The following is a 23627-nucleotide window of genomic DNA, read 5'->3' as shown; positions in this document are numbered from 1 at the left end:
CTGAAGAAACTTTATTCCTTATAAAAGCCTCAAACCCTTTACAGAGTCACTTAACAATGATACAGAGGGAAACAAAGGAGTATACATAGGGATGCCTTTTTTATGAAAAGTGGGAATTTCTTAAATGGAACTGCACTCAATGTCAAAATCTGTTAAAAAAAATAATAATAATAATGTTTCTGCTTGTAATAACAAATAATGCTGATATTATATGTCGCATACATGCAGGATTGAATTTTGTACTTTGGCAATGAGCCAGAGAGAGGAAGTACATTAATATGAGGCGTCTGTCGCACTAATGAAGCCAACATGAACACATCTCTGGAGAGGAATCCACATTGTCTCTGAAGAAAAAGCATCTCTGAGATCACAGTGACAAATTAGCAAACATTTCTGTAATTTTGTTGTTGTAGTGCGTCGTTGTAAGTGTGTGCATGTGTGTGTGCGTGAGTGAGGCAGCTTAAAATATCAAACGACAGTAGCTGCACAGCAGCTGAAAGAGAAGAGGGACTGCAGGACCAGTGCCATCCTACAATCATTGTAAAATCCCAAATCCAATAAGATACACAATCAGATAGCAAGCATCGACCAAGAAGAAAAAAAATTAATTACTCAGTAGCATCAAATGACTGATTCAGAACTCTTCTATATGCAAGTCTTTCATTTGTCCCAATTTGTGTTTGGTATGGTTTTGTCTCACAATCTGTGCAACGTTGCAACTTCAGAGGTGTTAATTAATTGCTCGTAAATTCGCCCTCAGATCAATCTGTCTCATCAGCTCATGCAAGTGAAGGCTGTTACTTGTTACTAAAAGGGCATCAATGCCAGTCGCCACACTTTTCACATGCATATGTATGTCATCACGGACCCGCCAAGGCTTTTAAGAACATGAGAATTAATTACGTTGTTGACCAGTTTGTTTACTCTGTGAGCCGACAGTTATCGACAGTGTGATGACGCCCGTGTAGCCTATCGCTCGTCTGTGCCATCGGCAACACTGCAGGATATTATTTTAGCCCACAAAAGAGCAGGAAACCCGACAGAGTTTGCCTCGGAGAGAAAGAAAAAAAAACGGACGTCAACACAGAAAGCAGGTAAATAAGTTGCATCCGCTTATCGACAACCCCTAAGCACTTTTTAATTAGCATGAATCATCCATTTTCAGTCAAAGATGATGATTATATAACACACTCAAGTTTGACATCAGATGTGAAAAGCCAACTCCAAGGCAACACATCCACTGTAGCCCTTAAATAGACAGAAAAGAACGGTAAACAGTGTACGTGTTTCTTGTCGTTAAGCATCTATTATTGTTTCACCATCTGACTGAGGACATTCGGATATCAGAATAAATTTGTTTCGCATAAATAGATCAGATGTTCTACCTTCGTCCTCTGAAAGGCAACCTGCTGAAGAATGTGAGAATATGTAATGTATGTTGAAAATGAGTGTGTATGTGTAAGTGTGCACCCTTTCTCACACCTGTAGCATTTAAAACCATGACAAAATCAATATGTCTGACAGTCTGCAACAATCAGTACTAATGTCGCACTGGTTTATCATGTGAACATTAATACAAAAAAAAGGGATAATTAGTCCACTCCCAGTGCTCGGAGCTGTCTCTCAATCTCGTCGTCAGAGATGGTGGCTTTGGAGGAGGCGGCGGCGCCGGGGAGGCTCTTTCCTGCAGCTGGAGCCCTCACCATCTGGAAAACGCACATGGGCACAAAAAAAGTAATTAGCAGACACTCTCTAATCAAACTTAACACACATATACATTCACATTCACCGTAAGGCTGGCTGATGTGCAGCTCAGCTTTTGACACTGTTCAGATAAATCACATTACTGACAATTGTAATGGAAAACTGTGAGTTTAACTCCCCTCATCCCTTGGTTTTGGGATGGAAGGACAGATAGACACACTTGTTTCATATGTGACAGATGACCGAGGACAATCTCAATCATTCACTCATTCACTCTCCCTGAACTGGCCAAATTTTCCTCAGGCTGGAAACAGAGCTTTGAGCAGGTGCAGAAATCTCATGCTCTCAGGTCAATAACATCAAAAATGTTGCTTACTCCTGCTTTAGTATGCGAGTGTTTTAACGTTTTACATTTCTTGAAAAAGATTTGATGAGTCAAATATTGTGCTGCAATATCTTTTGACTGTTAATAGTATACCAATGTTTTTTACTCATGAATTCAAAAACTTTAACAGTGTCTCTGTGTTTGTAGACTTCTATACTGAGGAGCAATTCAAGAAATAAGCCAGAAACATTCGACAGCTTATTTGAATATGCATGTTTCTTCCAGCCTACTGAGGTTTATGAGTCGTGTAACTCCCTTTCAGCTTGAGGGTTGGTTAAACGAGCATTTATGGTCTTGCTTTTCTAAGGAAGAACTGAATCTTACACCGTACTCAAACACAACAGTTTCACTGCTTTAGGTTTTCATGACACCTGCATGTTTATTGGGCAATTTGTTGGTTCTGTGTGTAGGTGTTTTGGGAGGTAATAGCTCATGGAGCCCCCCAGGGGGAGCCAGACACACAACAGATGGTGAGCATGGCAGACTACAATGCTGAGCTCTAGTGCTAAGAGCTGAGGGCTAGCCCCACCATGTGGCAGCTGGAACACATCTTTAACAGTCAGTAAAAGACATGTGGAGCGCTTATTAAGATCATGCACGTTCATTAAAAACAAGTTCCATGTGCAAACTGTGAGGCAAACAGGTTTTTATGTCTCTCTTTAAATCTGCCTCTCTCTCTTTTAATTCCTGAATAGTGATTTCACTTGAATGAGAATAGTCAATGTGCTTAAGGCTTTATTTCTAAAAGGAAGTAGTAAACAAAAAAATGAAGGCAGTGTTAGCGTCTAACGCTCAATATAAATTTCTCACCTTTCCTGAGACCTCAATGCCAATTTCGTCCAGAACCTGGTTGACGATGTCCTGAGATTCTTCCTCATCCCCTGATTCATCAAAGATCTCATCCAAGGTGTCGTTGACTGGACAGATGGTGAGGTAGAGAATGAAATAATAGATTAACATAAAGGACAGGAGTGAATTAGGTGCACATTTATACTGTTTGTCAACTAATACAAGGATCTGTCTTTGCTGGTGTAAGTTGCAACAGAAGCTCTTTGCCATATGGTGCTTCTCAGAACATACTAGTCTGGGGGTTGAGTCAAACTCTCTCTGCATTGTTTACATGATTCTTACAAAGTAGGCAAAAGAGATTAGTCGACCTTTGAGTCTATTATGGAGATAATTGTGTTGCATTATTTGCAAAGTACAGCTTTCTGATCCTCGACCTTCTCCCGTTCAATGATCTGTTCTGTGCCGTGTTCACGCTTATTGATTCACTCTTTGTACAAGAGCCATGTACAAGAACACAAAGCAGTGTCACATGAATCCTTACTCATGTCTTCAGTCATGCCCATCTTCATGTTCTCCTTCTGGAAGTCCTGCATGGTCTTCAAGGTCTTTTGTGGATCCATCTTTTTATTCACCGCTTGCATCGTCTGTTGGAGAAGGATCGAGAAATGATGACCAAATATGAAAAAGGGAAAGTAAACCAAGACCTAACAGACTGTTGAACTGAGCTGTGTGGCGTCATTACTTTATAGATTACAGTGATTTTTTTTTAAGAAGTGCAAATAACAAGGAGCTGTGGATCAGTGGGTTTGGCAGTTTTCTACTAATGAGAAGGTCAATTTATTCCCTGGCTCCTTCAATCCACATGTCAACACTGAACTCAAAATTCACCACCAGGGTGTGAATGGGGTATTGGAGTAGAAGAAGGCCAGGGTGAAAGGAAGTGATGATTAGCAAGAGGAGTGAAGTTAATGGTGGCTGTGAGTTTTTTAATTTTCTTTTTAGCTGCACAGTGTAGTCGCTCATTTCTTAGTACTTTAATGTCTTTTATAATAAAAGGACAACCTCACAGCCGTGGTGTGTTTCACGAACGTGTTACATGGAGGAGAAGCATTTAACTCATCTTTTTTCAGTGTGCGTTTGTGCTCCCACAAAAGATACAGAACTGTGCAGGAGGATAGGAGAGAAGTGATGGAGAAACACGCTGAAAACACACACTGACCTGTGACAAAACAAGCGTTGCTCCAAATGAAGAGTGGAGGAAACGAGAGCCCGTTGATATTAAAGATCGCGTGAAAGTTAAGACGCGACGCGCGCTGCACACTGTTCACTGCGGGGACGCCCACTGATCGCAGTTTGAGCGGTCATTTGTTGCATGTTGGTATCGCGTTGACGATAAATTTACAATAGCTCGTGCAGCACGAACATGATATACTGTCAACTCTCCACTTCACTGCAGTTGACACACACTGGTTCAAATCATGACTATTTATAAATAAATAAAATGAATGGAAGCTACAACATTTATCCAGGGAACAAAACTACACACAAATGTAGACACATTCCTTATCACACTTCATTAAACTGAAGCCTAATTATATTTGACCTAAGTGTGTTTGCGAGTCTCACTGTGATAGCACATCGCTCCCAGTCGTCTACTAATTTAAGATTTCAGTGACAAGAATGTTACAAGAGATGGTTTAAACGGAAACAGATCATGCATACTATAATTACAACATGAAAATACTGATTTCAGAAGATAAACTGAAAATGGTTCATGTTTAAAAGGGAAAAACAGACTAATTTGTGAAGTAAATATAAGAACACCAAATGTTTAAACAGTTGTGAAAGTAATTATCAAAGTGTGAATAAATTTACAATGTGAAACAAAGGATTTCTCGCTGTTAAATATGCACAGGCACACATTTCAAGTATGAAGACATGAAATAAACTGTGAGGCTATTCTATTTCTGCAGCCTTTTCTTCTAACAGACTGCAGTAAACGTGGAATTACAGCATATAAAAGGGTTTTACCTTGGCTGTGGTGGACATGGCCCCGGCCATTTTCATTTGGGAGTTCATGACTTTTGTCTGCGTAGACATGGAAGTGACCTTAGAGCTGACGGCGTATGTCCGGTTTTTCTGCTTCCTTAGCTGGACCAGCTGCTTGGCGAGGATCTTACACGCCTCACGGTTGCCACTCTTTGCCATCTTCTTAATCTCTGCCTCCTATGGATGAAGATTTCGAGAAAAGAGTCAATTTTCCACATGACAGGTATTCAATGTTTCTGTGTATTACAGAATAGGCAATGGGATTGCTGATGCTGCATTGAATCAGTGTGAATGAGAAGCTAAAGTTACACATTTGAGCAAAATGACAGATTGAAAGTAGGAAATACAACAAAAATCTCAATGCAATCTTTAGGGCTGTCCAGGTAATGTGAAAATCAAATCGTTTTTGAAGCTTTCAATTCATTTGAATTTTAAACTTTCTTGCCAAAAAACCTTTGTTTGTTTTGGAAATTGTGAAATATTCCAATTCGAAAAATACAAGCAACAATGTCCCAATCAAGCTGAACCTTTTGAAGTTTGAAGATTGATGTAAAAAGGATAATAAACAACAGAATAAGAAGATGTAGAAACAATGGCCACTGCAGAACAACAATTCAGGATAATGGAGGATTGAGGACAAACCCCACGGTAACGCCATTTGTCAGCTTTGTCATGTCAGAGTAACAATGGAGTAATGAGTGGTGTTTGTGACAGCGAGTGCCACGAAATGACATGTTAACCATGTCAAAAGATTTTGCAAAAATCAATATGGGTGAAGGATGGAGCATATTACACATTCATCACTTGGCACAGAAGCTTATTTTTCCTAGTGTCATATCATGCATGCAAGATCATGCATCTTCTTTCTACATAGTGTAGCTTAAAAAAATGTCCACTCAGACCCATTAATCAGAATACTTTCCCCATAAACATCTTGCATTAGAAATACACACACTAATTATTTATACATTCCCTGTAGGATGTATTGATAAACATATACACAATGTTCCCTTGAGACCACTGTGTTTGCAAATATAGACATAGTAAACAGTTATAGACATCAAATGTTCTTCACTGGCAAACAAATGTGTGCTTTTAGCTTTGGTAAACATGAGAAAATACACTGATGCCCACAAGGATCCTGTGTGTGGGTATGCATTTGTGTGAGCGTCCCAAGAGAAAAGAGTGGAGGCTCTAGGTTACAATGAACTCGCCAAGCCGTTCAGCACTGCATGTACAACAGCGACAGCATGTTTTACCTTACTTCCTTTGTGCTCGTTGAAAGCATCCTCTTCGGGAAATAATATTTAATTATTAATATGTGCAAATTAAGCAACAGACATTCTGACTCACTTGCCGTGTAAATGCTTGCACACATACACACACGCAGCACAGGTGCATTAGTCTGTATTCAGCTGCTTGCGAAGAGGACAAAATAAAATGTGATTAATGAATGATTAGCACAAGAGACGATTAGAGCTGCGTGAGAAAAAAAAACAATAATGACACACTGACAATAATATTGTCAATTGCACAGTCATCTGAAAAATGAATTTATGAAAGCATGAAACAGGGATGAGAACAGTGAGCCTGCTGCTGACGTGAAAGCATGTAATGCCTTATTTACTCTCCTGTCAGAGAAGGAGGGAGGTGATGGATAGAGAGTGCTCTGCAAAGACGTGTGGGAATGTGGTGAAGAACTCAGTGGCTGTGCCTGATAGTTACTTGGAATCTGTGCTAACAAGGGCCAATAGGCTAAAGATTTCTCTGACCACATGGGCAATTTGTTGAATTCTTCATATGGTGCAGCAGGCAGCCAAAATGCATCCCATTTAACCGTTCTTGATCTAAAATCAATTTGTCATCCAATATAAAGAAAAAACAACCAGATAACGAGCTAAGCAATGCATCATAAAGTCCTACAGTGACCAATAAAGCACATGTAAGTCTCCATTATAAAGGGATTCAATTAAAATGTAATAATGAATAGATTATTTTTTTAGCCTGTTGAAAGAGCATTTATGAATGTGCTAATTTCCGGAAATATGAACCACCATTACGTGCAGGATCCTTTGCTCTTTTCCAATCAGTTTCTACTTTATTAAGTCCAGTAGAAATGCATAGAAAATGAACAAATTGACTTTAAAAATGCTTTGATCCTTGGGGGACAATCACAGCTCCATGCCATTGTAATGCATGAGTGTGTGAATGTGCGTGTGCAGGAGTCAACGGTCATGATTGTGCTTAACAGCAAATATAAAGTGGGTCATTTCCATTTCTTAGCAAAAAATACATTTTATTCACAATGTGCAACAAAGCTTTTTTTTGTTATGAAAAAGACTAATTAGCAGAAAGTACTAATGAGGAATACGACTTTGGTTCCTGAGGGAGGTAATTATGTCCTGTATTGTATTTGCTTTAGACAACAGAGGGGAAAGGATTCAGCGTCGCTTCTTTCATCTTTCAGAGAGGGGAATTGTTGCGTACGTCAGTGAATACAGCCTTATCGTGTAACGGTGAATGGGCGCACACGCATGCATGTGTGAGAGGTCTCACTTGCCTGAAGCAAAGCCATTGCACCAGATCTATCTTGTCTATTAATTTAGACCCATTAGCCAATCCGGTGAAATCACAGATGTAGTGCCTCTGTGTTGGGAGAGTGGGGGTCTTAATACAGCTTTGATGAAATATGTAGAATTATTATAAGATCCCTGGTATAAGTTCATTTTGTTTCCTGTGTGAATTTGTGAGTTATCTTCTTACATTTGTTACCTTTTTAGGACCTTTTCTGCAATAAACACTGACATTATCAGGACCAGTAGTCCTCATGGAGACCAAAACCTGGTCCTAATGCGGCAGAACCTAATTTCTGAGGAACTGGTCAAATTTAGGGCTTAGATTTGTTAATTGTGGTTAAGAATAACACTTTGTTTACAACACATATCAATGGAGGTCATGTCAGTGTAGAGTGTGTGTGCAAGAGTTCCCACCATTTGTTTCTCCTGTCTCTCCAGCGCTGTTCTGTCCCTTGTGATCTGTCTCTGAGTGCCACGCAGCTCCTTGGCCTGCTCTTTGATTATGTCTTTGGAGAGAAAGAGGGGGATTGTGATAAGAAATATGTCAGTCAAGCCTATGAAAACCACTTAACATTTCACTTATAAAATATCACTTTTCAGCCACTCAAATATGTAAAATTGTAGATCATGTACATTTTAATGACAAAGCCTTAAGAAACACTGCCTTCAGTGAGAAAAGAAAAAAAGAATTACAATGCGGAGTGATGTCTTGACAGATGCCAGTCTCAAACCTGGCAGCTGACAGCTAAACAGAGAGGACAGATAAAGTCCAGCAGGGAAAATGTAGATTACCATCCTTTTTTTGCCAATGTGTTAAACCAACCACTCTCTACAAGCAGTAGTGAAATGTGGACTGTTACTGCTGATGATGATGACATTTTCAGTTTCAGGATGCCACAACATTTCTTGTTCAATGCATTTTTTTAAGGTTAGGGTCTCAATCAGCTGTATATGGAAGGAATCTAAAACATCTACTTGGCGAGCGTGTTTGAGTGTGTGCCCACATCATACGCACAAAAATACACACCAACTGTGCAAGTGCTTGGACAGCTCACACCAAGACTGAGTCACTGGTTTTAAACCTCCCACTCAAACGCAAAGTGGCATCATGTGAGATAATTCATGACCCTGAAGTCACACATTAAATCCATGGCTTTTGGACAGAGGGAGAGCCAATGCAACCTCTGTCCCTCTGTACCTCTCATACACAAGTAAAAGGACAAATATAAAGTTTTGTAAAATTGTGTAATTTCAAACAATTGATTGAACTTTTATACTGATTACAATAAACAGAGTATTGTGATGTTGAGGCGTTTCCAAATGTTCTAATATGCAATGTCTTTCTAGCCATTTGTCATCTGTAGGAATCCTTCAGTATGAAGCCAAGAAAAGTCAAGTTACAAACTCCCACATTTCCATCAAAAAGTAAATCCTCTGAAAAACTTAAACAAGAAAAACTGGTCAGAAAGAAGAAAGAGGGTGAGAAGTACAGTAGCTGTCTACTGCACCACATGGGACTGTAGAAGAATCTGTAAAAATATGATATTGGAAAACCAAATTAATAAAATAATGTACTGAAGAATCCATTTGTAAGGGTCTAAGTTCCAAATCGGCAAAAATAAAGTGAGACACTGCCAAAAAAATACTTTCTTCCAGAAAAATACACTCTCCAATGAACTTGGTCAGGACACGTCATGACACTGGACCACTCATAACTACGACGCGTGTACACGTATAAGGTGACGTGACGCCAACGTCGAAAAGTGGGAGGGATATCGCCCTACAAATATGTGGGATCTCTCCCCCCCCCCTCCTTTCGCCAAATACCAAGAAATCACTTCAACCACCTTACTAAACGCAGCAATGGGAAATAAAAAACTATATCGATAGAGCACAGGAGGACGGGGCACTGACACAGCTGGAAAGACTTAACAGTGGCTTGGCATGAAGGAGGGGAAGAAAGCGCGGCACAGTGAGTATAGAATGCGGATGATTGGTATGAATGAAACTGGGAGGACAATGATGGGAGGAGTGCTGAGAGGCGGCTCTGTAAGAAAAAATGTCCTTAAACAACAGCTCTTATTTCCAAATATGCTGAGATTTTACAGAATCCTACATGCAACTAAGTTAAAGTGCCAACCAGAGGAGGTGAAATTTAGTCCTCCCCCCCAAAAAAAAAAATCAGCCCGTTGAGTGACTGTAATCATGATTTGAAAAAGAATAATTGATTCATTTAATTTGATGAAAGACAAACTGGGGCTTTTCCATTTTGACCTTGTGAGCATGATTACATAGCCTGGAGAAATGAAAATCCAAATTTGAAAAATTGAAAGGCTTTTAATAATTTTTTGACAAATGCACATTACTAACTAAATATTAGCACAATTACCCAACTATTATGATGACAGCATATCAACCTTTCTCTTGCATTACACAAGTCTGTGACTGAACTGAGAGCTTTGAGCAAGGCAGTAGCTTTTGAGTTTCAATGTCTAACAGATGGACTGCAATGTAATTTAGCTGCTCTACTTTCTGGGGGGGGGGGGCTAACAATGTGATGAGTAGCTAGTGAATAAAACAGAAAAACGTCATTGATGAATACATTTAAAGCAACATGAAGACATTCATAGAAATATTTGTCATGATATTCGTTTGTAGATCACTGGGCTCATGTTTCTATTTCTCCTTACTTAGAAAATGTTTAATTATTTTATATCTTGGCTAAAACAAAATAAACAAAACGGTTCCTACATAGACTCAACGTTCACAAACTGTTTCAGACTACATACACAGTATAACTGTTGTTTGTCAGCGTTATACTTTTGCTCCAGCATTGTACAACACGTTCAGCCTCACCTGAGCTACATTTAGCTTGTCTTGGTGCTGAATCATAGTCAGAACTGGTTGAACGAGGTAAATGCTGAAAGCTAATTTTAGTGGAAACAACACAGCCGGGCTACAAACAAGTTAGCTAGCTTCTGAACACAGCGCAAACTCACCGTCGGTCGTCTTCTTCTTGAAAAGGGAAGCCATGTCGCTGCTTTGTAATGACTTAGAATATTAAATTGAAATCCTGTACTGGTTTTTATTGTCTTGTTGCCAATGTTAACGCCGTCGTCGAGCCGTCAGACCGGGACGGTGGGTCAGTTTAGCAGCTTCTGTTTCCTGGTTGACTTTTCTGCTGCTGTCGGAGTTCCTCCCTCCTCAGCTGACTGACGTGACGACTCGACGTGACGTCACGGCGGGGCTCTCATGCTGCCTTCACGTGTGCTTCGTAAAATTCATATTAAAAAGTAATAGTAGTCAGACAACTGGCTCGTAAATGTGAACATGTGTCATTTGGTAAACGGAATATTTCAAAGCAATAGTACTTAGTCGACGTGTGTTTTTCACAACCTGTCAAAGGAGTGCAGTTGAGGTTAATGAGAGTAAACCAGGAAAAGCAGCCAATAGTTGCTTTGTTGCGTCTGCAATTGTATGCTGTGTGTGTCAGTTGAATTCTAAAAGTGTTATGTATCATACTAACAAATTAAGAGGCACAACTATGGTTAAATCAACATGTATTGGACAAATTACGTGTTATTTTGGCTACTGAAAATGAAAGTGCAATAATTCATACCACCCTTGAAGGCAGCATAAAGGCACTACTCTGCATCACAAATGTAGTTTTCATATTTGCATATTTTGTTCTGCTTCTTTCAGGTGACTTTCATGTTTATTGTGTCTGTGCATGTATATGTGTTTTTTTTTTTTATTGTCATACATTCTGTGCTATCATGAGGAAATGATCCAAATAGAGAGGAACACCGTCTATAAAAAATTCCCCCATGGCACTCAAAGCGTCATAAATTCTGTTCTCGCTTTCATTCCTTGCCCTTTTTACCCCAGAAGTAAAGGCTTCCTTATGCGCAAGTGTGGAGTCATATATTCCTATTGTTTTTATTTTCACACTGCTGCTGAGAGTCAGTCTATGTAAGGTGGTGGGACTCTTGAACCATAACAAACTCAATTTGGTGCGTGTGGGTGTTCTGGGATTTGGTGGCGGAAAGGCAGCAGAGATGGGGATGTTTCTCAGCAGTACAGAAATAGTGAGGGATGCCAAGTTATAGATGAAACAGGGGGGAGAGAGGGGTGACTTTGAGGAAAAGAGGAGGAGGATGAGTAGCCCTCAGCTCTTTTCTCTATCTCCATGGAGGTGTGTGTGCACAGACACTTGAACGTATGCATTGGCATTACGTCCTGAGGCGTTGTTCTTGTTAAGGTTATTAGGGAAGATGTCTGGTGCTAATCAGTGGAGGACTACAGGGACCCCCCTCCTAAACGGCCTCATCATCAGCGAGCCCCAGTGGTGATAAATCTGGCCCCAAGCACATAGAGGGTCTTCAGGTATCTGTGTGTGTTTTCACACAGGACATTGTAATAGGATGCAAATCAATAATTGGGGGATCAGATTAGGGCATTCGTCTATATCCGATTAATACATTAGAGTAATAAGATGATTTCTGATGCAACATATGATGCACGGTAGTTGTTGATAGAGTAGAATACAGAAAGTACTTCTCTTGCACCAATTTTTCCCCCCATTCTTTCTCCACTTCCTACAACTATTTTGTTCATTCCCCTCTTTATCTGTGATCTAGCCCGGGGCAAGCAGACATGTAATGTTGAGGCACTAACTACAGATTGTGGTGGATGTATACACACACTCACACTCGCACAGCACAGAGAGAGACATTCAAGTGTGAAATGAGATTTGTGCACAAACAGTGGGAGTCGCAGCCATAAAGCACATCAAGCTTTTCAGCTTTAAGGTATCGTCGGACAAATCGTGCAAATCCTCCTTTCACTTGCTGACTGTGGAGTTGTTGTGTTGTGTGAACATATGTGGTGATTTCGTTTCTCTCTCTCTCTGAATCCATCAATGGAAACATCCAAACTTAACAAAGTGTTGTGTCCAGCAGTGGCCACTCTCGGTCGGATGAGCAGAGACTGTGTACCAAATAATACAGTTCATCATGTTTTTTTTTTATTCCACCAAAACAAACCATAAATATTCAATTTTTCCAACCATCGGTTATTCTTTGGATTCCTTAATAAGCTCTAACTCTGACACATAAATGACACATGACTTCTCTCGCTTGACACACTTCCACGTAACTTTTACTTTGCTGTGGCTTGACAAATTGCAGCATCTCTCAGAAGAATTCCACAACTTTATAGCCATCGTAACAAAAACAGACAAGTCTGACTGGATGGTGCCTCAGTTTTATAGTAACAGGGGGCCAATATCCACCCTACATATCAGCAGAACCGCAAATCCAGTTGTTTTTTTTCCCCCCTATTTTGTTATTTCCAATAGAATTTCAATAAACCTCCCTCAGGCATTTGCAGGTTGTGTATCTCATTCCCATATTTATTAAGAATAACTCCTGACATGACTTTATGCAGTAAAGTCTTCCCCCGTGCCACTGACAATGTAAGTAGGCTGAAATATGTTTGTATGCAAACACAGAGCGACACAGAACGGCGATGGGAGGCACGGGATTTCAACTGCACTCTTTCTGTCTGATGGATGGGCACTTCACTGCTTCCCAGATGGAAAGAGTTAGATAAAAAAAAAATGAGGTCCAGAAGACACAGGGAAGACCAGAGGAAAAAGAGGCAGAGGAGAAGAGCAGGGATGAATCATTGGAACAAATAAAGATAAGATAGAACTGAGGAAGAGGTAAAGGTTTCGAAACATCTGAAATGACTAGGATATAGAAAGAAAGCAAAGATCAGAGGTCAGAGGTCAACTGTCAGTCACACTGTTGTTCACTCATGTGCCATGCCATTTATCATCTATATTCCTCTAAAATCGAGAAAGACCCTAAACTTGCGATTGAGACAATTATTCGTCTTGAAAATGTTTTCTGACTAAAACATTTCCCCATAGACTTCCATTCAAATAGAATTATGTTTGCACCAAACGAGTTGCCCCCCTGGTGGTCATTCAATATATTCATATTGCCTGTTTAGCTGGAGGAAACCAGAGGACTATGTCCTTTTAGTATATATGGTCCAGTGCTGTTTCCAGGTTTGTGGATGGAGAGATTCCTAACCCTTTAGATAATCTACAAAGATGCCACAATCTATTAAATTTCACAGGCATGATACGCTCTCATATTACAATTAAACATCTTAATTTGAGCCACTCAAGTAAAGTTAAACTGATGAAAATAGAGAGAGAGAGAAACAAAATCACCACAATCCAAAACAATGATAAAATGGATAAATAAAGTGGGCCAAGATGAACAGAAAATAAATTAGGCTTTGAATGAGAGACATGTTGGACAGTGCCATGTGTGATTGTTTACTCTGTGCAAACATTATCCTGACAATATGCCAAACACTTTTTGTCTCAAAGTTAGAGGAGAAAATTGATACCACACACACTCACACATATATATATAATAAATATATATATATAGAATTAGTGTGAAACAGTGGAGAGGATTTAGGACATATGGAAGACAGCAGGTGGCTGCAAGAGTGGGAAGACACAGAGGGATGTTCGGAAGGCAGAAAGACAGGGTGAAGCAGCGGGGGAGGCAGAGGGCAGGGGAGTTTGGGATGGTCTAATAAATCGAGTGAGTGCCTCCACTCATTTCTGCCCATGGGACAAATCTAGTTGCGCTCACCGGCGCAATGCAGCATCAGGGAGCTGCAGGGTAATGAGAGCTTATTCTCCCCTGCAGTGTTTGCTCATCATCATTGCCACCCCCAACCTTCCCAGTCTCCCATGTGGTACACACACACACACACACACACGTACACACACACCTACAAAAAAAAATCATAAGGATTTAGCGTTTAGATGCCCATGTAACACACACACGAAAGTTGTTGGTTTTGTGAGTAAGGTCAAACAGTGATGTGTTATTGCTCAAATCTGCTGCTGGCGCCAATTTTGGATGTCACAGTCAGTGAGGCGCACACACACAGGCATGGATCAATGACACCCTCTTTTATCCACAGGTCTCTTTTTTAGCCTGAGGAGGCCAATCTGTTTGAGGGGAGATCCTACATCCAACCAACCACGTCCGGCGTTCACCTCCCTCTTCTGTCTCTCTCTCTGCAGTCCGCAGTGTTCCAAGCCCTGGGGCCAGGCCACGAGAAGTAGGCTGGTGGTCCCAGCAGGGGCTGAGTCTCAGACACACCATTAGCATGAGGGAATTAGAGTCATTACAAGTGGAAGGGCAACGGAGGACGAGTCCTTCCATGTGCAAAGGAGGTTTGGTAAGTTGTGTGAGGAGACAACAGACCAAGTGAGAAGATTTGCATATACAGCATCAGATATCCTAAATGTAACACATGGATGTACTCATATAGACAAGGCTTGTTTATACATGCAGTGGTATTGCACATGGTCTGTACTTTTGGCCTGTGTTTGGACATTGAGACAAAGACTATTCTGTTCAAATTTCAAATTCAACACACAAAATCTGGCGTCTGTGTGCAACTACAGTGGGTTTTTTTTCTCAATAAAACGTTGTGTTGTCCCTGTTAATACACTATTTGCAGATAAAGTCCAGACAGACATTTTGAGACTTAGGTGTTACAGTGTTGAATACTGAAATACTGTTTTCTAATAAAAAAATTCTATGAAATGAAAAGTCCACTGTTTTGGTATACCGTTGTACAACATTTCCAGTGCAGATAGTTCCTCGCTGTGATGTCTAAGAGAGTCTAACACAATAAATAATATACATTTAGAGCCAAATGCAGAAATACTGCAAAAGGCATGCACTGACAGTGGAGCCCATAAGACACACCGTGATCCTTCAGACACAAATGACTTTGAGATTTATTCAGGCGTTATTTTCACTTGATGTCCATCATGAATCATGAAAATAGCACAAACAGAAAACAAGTGAGGCTGGGCTATGAAAACCGTGACAAAAAAGATGTTTTTTTAATCTCGTATCTAGTTTTGAAGCAATAACTATGGTTTAAGAGCTATATAAATGATCTTGCAAAGCAACACATATATATATATATACATATATATTCTTTTATTACCGGCTGCTATTTGTCCTGTCACAGATTACACACGTCTACATTATTTTCTAGGCATGCTATTGTTTCAGAAGACATCAAAATGTGTTATTTAAAGTGATGGAGCACACTATTGGGGGGGGAAAAAACTGCTTAATTTCACAGAAAATCAAGATATGAACCCCTGTGTCTCGGCGTCTCAGTATTCCTCCCATTTCTTGAGCATTTCCAGGATTAAAATTTAAATCCATGTCCAGCTTTTCTTTTCAAGTGAAATACTGCTCAGATTGGTCGTCGGCGGGTGGTTTGAGGTCACAGCTGTCAAGCGCATAAATATTACCCGGTCTTTTGAGTCTCCATCATCTCATTAGCTTTTGCCGGGCAGCCATTATCTTTGTACGCGCAGGATACAAGTTGGACAAAGCAATTATCTGCTTTTTTAAGCAAGGTCAGCGTGGAGAAAACCGAGTATCCACTGGTCACTTTGTGAACGGACAGATGTTCAAGCACGGGTTCTCAGACAGACTATGAAAGCCGCACTTTCTCTATGTCTAGTGTTGGCAATTAAAAAGTCCAATTTCCGTGTGTAAAATGTGCAATAATGGCTTCACCAATCAAAACTGCATGTGTGTGAGATCACTGAGATAATGGAATGGCAAGAGTGTGTCTCTTTAGTTTGATTGAAAAAGCCTCCTCTAACACTGTTCCCCCCCCACTTTAGCTGAACATTGAAACTCCATTTCCATAAATGAGTCTCTTTTGTTCACTGGTGCGATGCGACAGTGTCAGTGATTCCAACACGATGTTCTGTGTAACTTTTTTATAAACAGAATTATGCATAAAGTCTTGTTTTCCTGTTTTAAATAGGGAGTAAATACTGTTCCAAGTGTAGTGACTCAAGGTTTTTTTATGAATATGACTGAATAAAAATCCATTCATATTGCATCACTTTGAGCTGCACTAATGAGTCTTTAATTATAGACTTTAATGTCTGCACTCCCCCCACACACACACACACCACACGCTCTACTAAGAGGATGCAGCATGACTAAAGCATTGACTGCAGGGAGAAATCCACCTTAAATGTGCAAGTATAGGATTATCTGTAAAATAATAGTAGTTAAATAACTGGACACATGTTTGTGGTTCATTCTTTGGTTTGGAGCAGGAATCCCATGTGTCTGGTTGTTAGAAATTTAGCCTCAAGTGACGTCAATTGAGGCTGCACCACTTGGAGCTAGAAGTAGAGTTTGGAAAAAGAAGATGTGAAGTTCGAAAGCAGAAGAAGAAGAAGTGAAATACAGTACCTAGACAGAACCGCTTCTCATCTCTGAGGCTCCGAGACACGAGCCACAGAATCCACCGGTCGTCAGTTGCACTGAATAATTGTAAGAACTGAACGATTGTAAGGCGGATCCCTCAGAAAATCCATCATAATGTGCATTCATTTGTTAGGCTGACTGATGCAGGAGCTCTGTACCCCTCATTGTCATCATCATCATCATCATCCTCAGGTTGTTCAGAGAGTCAGCCCAGGCAGGTGTAGGTTCTACTGACGGTCTCTTGGCGCGGCAGAGTGATAGCAACTGCGCCACAAAAACTCCTGATGCTGCACTCCTGCCTAATGCGAGATATAATCATCAAGAGCACTCAGCGTTATCTCACACCTGCCTCATCAGTAGTGCAGTGCAAGGTTGAATAAAACATATCTCTTCATCGGGGGGTAAAAAAAAAGCCATTTGTCAGGACAATATGCTTTTTTTTTTACTAAATGTGTTGTACATTCAAATGAGTAAAAGTTATTTTGTCGCTGTCAAGGAGGAGCTTTCAGTTTGTCTCCTTCCTTTTCAACATCAGAAATAGGACACAACACTTGTGACCTGCTTTTTGCTTTCCTGGGATGTAATCCCCACAACATAATCCCTTCTGGAGGAGAGTGTTTTTGTGAAATGTGTCTGCGAATTTTATTCAGCATGAGACGTTTCTCTCAGATCTATAGCGCTGGAGGTGCCCCTCGTTCTTTTAAGGGCTGCACAGCATTAAAACACTAACTCCACTTTAATTTCTGTCCCTTCCCGTCTCTTCCCTCCGTTCTCACTTCTAAAACACCCACTAATAAACATCTCTGTGCCTCATTAAGGAGCAGAGGCGGAGAGGAGGCACAGGCTGCTCCAGATGTTCGGTGGAAAAAACCCTGAGGTATATTTCAGAGAACTTGCATGTATCTGTCTGGTGTAACGTGTGCTATCGAGTGTGCAGGCAGGATGCACACGCATGGATGTGTGTGTGACAAAATCTTAAAATGTGTTGTGCCTGATACTTCCTGCTGTCTGCAGGCATCACAGTGCGAGTGTTCCACTGGCCCACTTCTGGAGCAGGCACAGACGGCGAGGGACATGATTTCCTTTGTAAGAACACTAGATGGAGACGTGGATAAATTCTGCCCGACGTCTCTTTGTCTGCCGATGTTGTCACGCTGAGTGATGTTCCGGATCAAAACATCGTGTACGTGTCGCCGTGTGATTTATGGGGATGAAAGTGACTGTTCACAGCTCCACAACTTTTTTTGTGATTGATTTGACATCACTTTACCTATTGACCACCAATCTGTTGAGGAACTTTTACCATACATTTATTGTGGGTGTAATTTAACTAGTACTGTTGATTCACTTACCCATCCTCATTATGTTTTTTTTTTTTTTTGCAATATTGATTGAAACTGTTCCTTATCATTATACCTTTTCACCCATCCATCCATCTTCTCAGGATCACAGGGGGCACTGGTACCAATCCCAACAGATCCACACTCACATCTACGGTCAATTTAGTGTATTTATTTGCCTAATCCCCCAAATCTGCATGTTTTTGTACTGTGGGAGGAAACCGGAGGACCCAGAGAAAACCCAGGCACCCATAGGGAGAAGATGCAAACTTGTTGACGAAAGACACTTGTTCCAACCGGGTCATCTTGCTGCAAAGGCATAGTTTTAGTTTTACAGTATAATGTCAAGTTGCTTTCTTACTACAGTGAATGTTGCCCAAAGAAGAACCCACAGCTGAAAAATTGACCCAGTCATTATGAAATCAAAGTGAAGGAAACATCAGTGAAAGTGACTCAGGTATCAAATGTGCTAAACAACCTATTTCAGGGTTGGTGAAAGGTAAGAAAATTAAAAGTGTTGTGATAAAAGTAAAGTCTCAGCAGAAAAATGCACCATGAAAAAGTGCAAAATTCAGGTCCAGCAAGTTTAAAATTGAGGTCAAAGTGTATGTAGGAGTCATGTCTCATTTTTATTTGTGAGATTTTCCCCCCAACCACTAGGGGGTTGTATTTTATTTCTTATATTCTGCCTGAGGCTGACACCAGCCAGGGGTCATGCTGGGTCATTTGAGGTCACCTGTCAAGTGTTGCTGACTGAAAGGGGCTAACAGTTTTCTATTGTGCTCGATTTTAACTTTTGTTTTGATTCGTTCATTAGAAATAGAAGGATGAGAAAAATGAGCATTGGAAGAAAATAAATAATTTTTATCTTTTTCAGACACTAAGGGAGAATCTGGTCATGATTTATACCTGAGTGAACGTAAAAGCAATGCAACAGTACATGATTTAGTCGCTACAGTGTAGATTAGCTGAGCTTTGAAGCTCTTGGATAATAATCCAAGATACTGACAAAATCACATAGGATCAACAAAGTTGCTGCAATACATTGTCAAGAAACTTTTAATATTATATTAAAAAGGAACAATACCTCTACTTTCACTCTTGTCTTGCAAGCACGAGGGAGAACATATACCTTCATCAAACCTATCATCAACACTTAAAGGGTCTTTAGTTTGTCAAGTAAAAGCATGGTGAGGACTATGGCAGCCTGATGTAAATGTAAAGGTTCAGTCTGTGGTTATTATTATGAAATTAATACATAACAATAACAACAACAACAACAACAACAACAACAACAACAACAACAACAACAACAGCAGCAGCAGCAGCAGCAGCAGTATAATCAATTTATATTTCATTCCAAACAAATGGAAATGATGTCACCCGATTCCAACACAGTGGACGTGCCTCACATGGATGAGTAGGAAGTGTGTTCTGTCTGTGGATGACATCAGACACAAACAATGTCATGTGACTGAGCTGACCAACAGGTGGCAGCAAACTGCTCTCAGTCAATCAGGGAGTTAGGGGAAAAACTGACAGACAGTGACTGAAAACTCTCTCAAGGGCAGTGAAACGTACTGCTGATTGAAACATGTTGTAAAATCACACACAAACAGACAACAATAAAACAATAAAAGTTTTGCTTTGTTTAAAGTGTTATATTTTTTTGAACTTAATTTAACTCTGATCTCCCATTTTAAACCATTCTTATAAATGACCTTGACTGGCCTACATGCACCTGCTATTGAAAAAGCAGATTCAGAATGTGTTGGTTATTTAAAGGTGGATTCCAGTGTTTCTTTTACTTCATGATTATAGCTCTCAAACAAAAAACAAATCATTATAGTCCTCTAAAAGAAAGATTTCAGTTGCATTTTTGGCTTTTGTGTGGGGATCTGCGATTTGACAGAGGACAGACGACTTTATTAATCCTTTTGGGAGGTTCCCTCTGGGAAATTACACAGCTTTATTACATGAATTAAAAAAAGTAATGATAACACTGCTGTGACTTTCTGGTGTCTTGCCAAATTCGTAAGTCTGTTCATTTATGTGTACTGTATTGCAAATTATATGCAGAATTATACACTATAATTATATTTATATAATTATATGTGTGTCCTATACTTAATCTGCCTCAATGTTTATTGAGCCTGGTACTTCTTTAGTCTTGTTTTCTTGGTACATTGTTGTGCAAAACACCAAAGAAAATCTCTTGTATGATATGATTCTGATACTATAGTTGTGACTGGGCTCATGAACTTCCAATATCCAAAATCCTGACCTTTTACGCAGTCACTGGTCTGACATTTTACTGCACACACTGAGTATATTAGGTACTTTTATGAATGGGTGCAACTAGTGGGAACAGCAGAACGTTTAGGTGTATAGTTAGTGCCTTGCTAAACTCCTCTGTCCCGTAAGGCCCTTCCCTGGTGGGCGTGCGTAAACGGCCCCAGCCCTCTCTAAATATAACTCCCCTCCAAAACAGTAAGACAGAAAAAGGGGGAAAGGAATGCGCACCCAATCAGAATCGGTCTAAAACTTGTAAGAGAGAGAAAAAAGGGGTGTCTTTTCGGATACAGATTGTGCATCTTCTAGCGTTTTTGATCCATTTTGTGGCCCCGGGTGGTGCTGGTGGAGCGCGCAGCGGGAGGCGCATTGTGTCTATGCAAACTGGACGACATGGCCATTGTATGCGTTTCGGCATATATGGAGGCGCCGGTGGCTCAGGGGATACAGCCCGTTTGAGGTCTCAGGGAGAATCGCCCTCGGTTGCGTTGGTGCGCGTTTCTCTCCCTATACGACTTTCTCCACTTTTCACCACTTCGCTTCGTCGCTATGAGTTGCCTGGATGTGATGTACCACCAAACTTATGGAGCGCACTACCTCCCCGCAGCTGCGTACAAGGCGTCGTACTATAACCACCACCACCACCATCAGCAGCAACAACAGGTGAGAGACTCATCACTGTAAGATTACAGGGCGCTCTGTATAACAGATAACATGTTTTCTTTTTATTATGAATTGCCATTTGAGAAGATATTATACACAATGGTTTATATAAACCAGGATAAAGTTGTTTCTTTTAGACCAGAAATATCTATGTGTCTATATATGTGTGTGTGTACACTAAATCGACTCATTCACATCTTAATTTCAACTTAATCCTGGTCAAATGATGATGTCATGGCAGCCAGTCACTCACTCAGGAATGTGGATGAGACATATGGAGCTTTTCAAATAGTTGGAAAGCAGTATGGGAAAAAAGAAATCAGTTTTCACACAACTCCCTGGCTACTCCCACATAATATAATTACTCTCATACATGATAAAAAGTCTAGTCTTTCTAGTCAAGTGAATTCACTGAAAATCTATTTGATTTAATTGTGTTTCATTCCTGGTTGAATCTCTAGTTATAATCTCTCTTCTGTCTTTCTGTACAGAGGAAGCTGAGTGTTTACAGTAAGATGCAGGAGTGTATGGAGCAGCAAGGAGAAGGAGGAGGAATGCAATCCAGGGACCACAATCTCCAGCATGGACCCGGACACAGATCGGCATCCAATTCCGAGCTGAAGGACGGTTCTCAACCTGCAGAAGCCGAGTACTTAAGCTCTCGGTGCATTTTGTTCACGTACTTCCAAGGCAACGTCGGCGACGTGATAGATGAGCATTTCTCCCGAGCTCTCAGTCAGTCCAGTGCCTTCAACAGCGAGACCAAGCCAATAAGAGTGAGTCAGCAGTCTGCTTCAGCGGCTACCGGTTCATGGAAAGGTGAGAGGAGGACAACAAATCTGGCAACATAAAAACACCTAAAGATGTTCAGAGCATGTGGCGTTTGAATGTTAACATCTTTGTGTCTGTTTCAGATGGCGGTTCTCACTCTCAGGGCCAGAGCGGTTCAGTTTGGAACAGCACAACCTATCCACCACCACCACCACCACAAACCAGTGCTTGTCACCCTTCTGTCTCGCTCTCAGTCCACCCAGACTTTTCCCCCAGCCCAGTTTCCTTCAATCACCCAGATGGAGCTCTGTGGGCAGGCCACGTGCTTTCCCAGGCCAGCCTCCCACCTCCGGGTAACCTGCCAGAGAGCTGGCCCTACAGCCTGAACACTCAGAGCACAAGCGGCTACCCCAATGTCCACGAGGTGTACCATCCTCACACCCATGCCCATATCCACTCCAGGCACCACCACCCAATGCTCCATACATACACAGCCCACAGCCCAGCAATGGATCCAAGGTTAAGTCCTTTGCTGCTACCTGGTGTTAGGACACAGAACCAGCCAGGTGTCAACCCAGGGACGTCCCCACACCACGAGGGAGTGAAAACAGAGATGGATCTCAGGAGCAACAGCCCTTTATCGGCTAGGTCTTTGACCTGGACCCCTTCCCCAATACATGGATCTCTGGAGGCATATGACTCAGGTAGATATTAGAAAACATGGCAGCTACTTAGATGTATTCTAAGAAAAAGTGGAGATAATCAAATAAATGATTTGACCTTGCTTCATTTTTTTTTCTCTTTCTGCAGCTCTTGATCAGACCAAAGCAAAGACATCAGCATGGTTCTAACTGATGTTGATGAAAAATGAAGACTATGGAGATGAATCAATTCACACCAAAAAAACCTATCTATTATGTGGCTTTATTGGCTGCAATACCAGCACTGTATTGTATATGTAGATATAGAATGCTAACTGTAGCTTAGACTATATGAGTCCTGCACTGTCCACACAACTGATCGTGGAGATGAACTCAGGCTTTGGACGTAACTGACAGTGTTCTAATGCCTCGGCAGCAGGTCAAGGCTTTTGAATGAAAAAAAAATAAAAATCATATTATAGCTTTAAGGATGGAGGACGTCTTCTCTGTCAGCACAAAGACCTTCTCGATGCGATGTGAGACCAAGTGGTTCTGTTACAAGAGCTTCATTTTGATCCACGTTATGTTTTGTAAATGTCTGTTGATGACTGTAAATCTTTTTTTTTTATTATTATTATTATTATTATTATTTCTGTGTACAATTTTTTGCCGTGCTTAGTTGTCGTTTGCTGGATGACTTAATGCTTATTTGTTGCCTGAAAGCTACTTTTGCTATTTTGCTTCTGGCCATTGTGTAATGTAAATATTGACTGTGTATGAAATAAAGTTGTGAAACTAAGTTTTTTACTCTTTTACGTGCATTCTTTTTCAGACTGCTTAAATCGATGGCACACATCATAAAAAGTTGCCTTATGCTACAATTGGCTGCTCATTAGTTGCTTATTTGTTGTGCAAACACAAGAAAATGGAGGTTGAAATACTTTGTGTTGCTGTAAATTCACACTGTATAAATGTACATTGCGTTTAATTTAAGTTTATTCAGTAGACTGAAACTTTAGTGGGAGATAAATTGGTTGACACATCAGCAGAGTCAGGAA

The 23627-nt window shown here is 40.6% G+C and overlaps 2 protein-coding genes across 2 annotated transcripts; one reads left to right on the top strand and one right to left on the bottom strand.

The window, feature by feature from the left end:
* Window positions 1–10694, bottom strand: chmp2ba (charged multivesicular body protein 2Ba). The gene is made up of 6 exons (XM_083908293.1): window positions 10503–10694; window positions 7918–8009; window positions 4910–5104; window positions 3420–3522; window positions 2900–3006; window positions 1–1706 (listed from the first exon to the last, which is right to left on the bottom strand). The coding sequence occupies exons 1-6, from the start codon at window positions 10534–10536 to the stop codon at window positions 1593–1595; spliced, it is 645 nt and encodes a 214-aa protein (XP_083764419.1). The 5' UTR covers window positions 10537–10694; the 3' UTR covers window positions 1–1592.
* A 10137-nt stretch (window positions 10695–20831) lies between these two features.
* Window positions 20832–23230, top strand: vgll3 (vestigial-like family member 3). Its single transcript, XM_083908789.1, has 4 exons — window positions 20832–21157; window positions 21649–21976; window positions 22072–22632; window positions 22739–23230. Exons 1-4 carry the CDS (start codon window positions 21044–21046, stop codon window positions 22777–22779), a joined length of 1044 nt encoding a protein of 347 aa, XP_083764915.1. The 5' UTR covers window positions 20832–21043; the 3' UTR covers window positions 22780–23230.
* The last annotated feature ends 397 nt before the right edge of the window (window positions 23231–23627 follow it).

This window comes from Microchirus variegatus (assembly GCF_963457635.1).
Source record: "Microchirus variegatus genome assembly, chromosome: 22".
Taxonomy (NCBI): Eukaryota; Metazoa; Chordata; class Actinopteri; order Pleuronectiformes; family Soleidae; genus Microchirus; species Microchirus variegatus.
The sequence above is the reverse complement of the archived record's forward strand: the minus strand, read 5'-3'. Positions and strand labels throughout refer to the sequence as shown.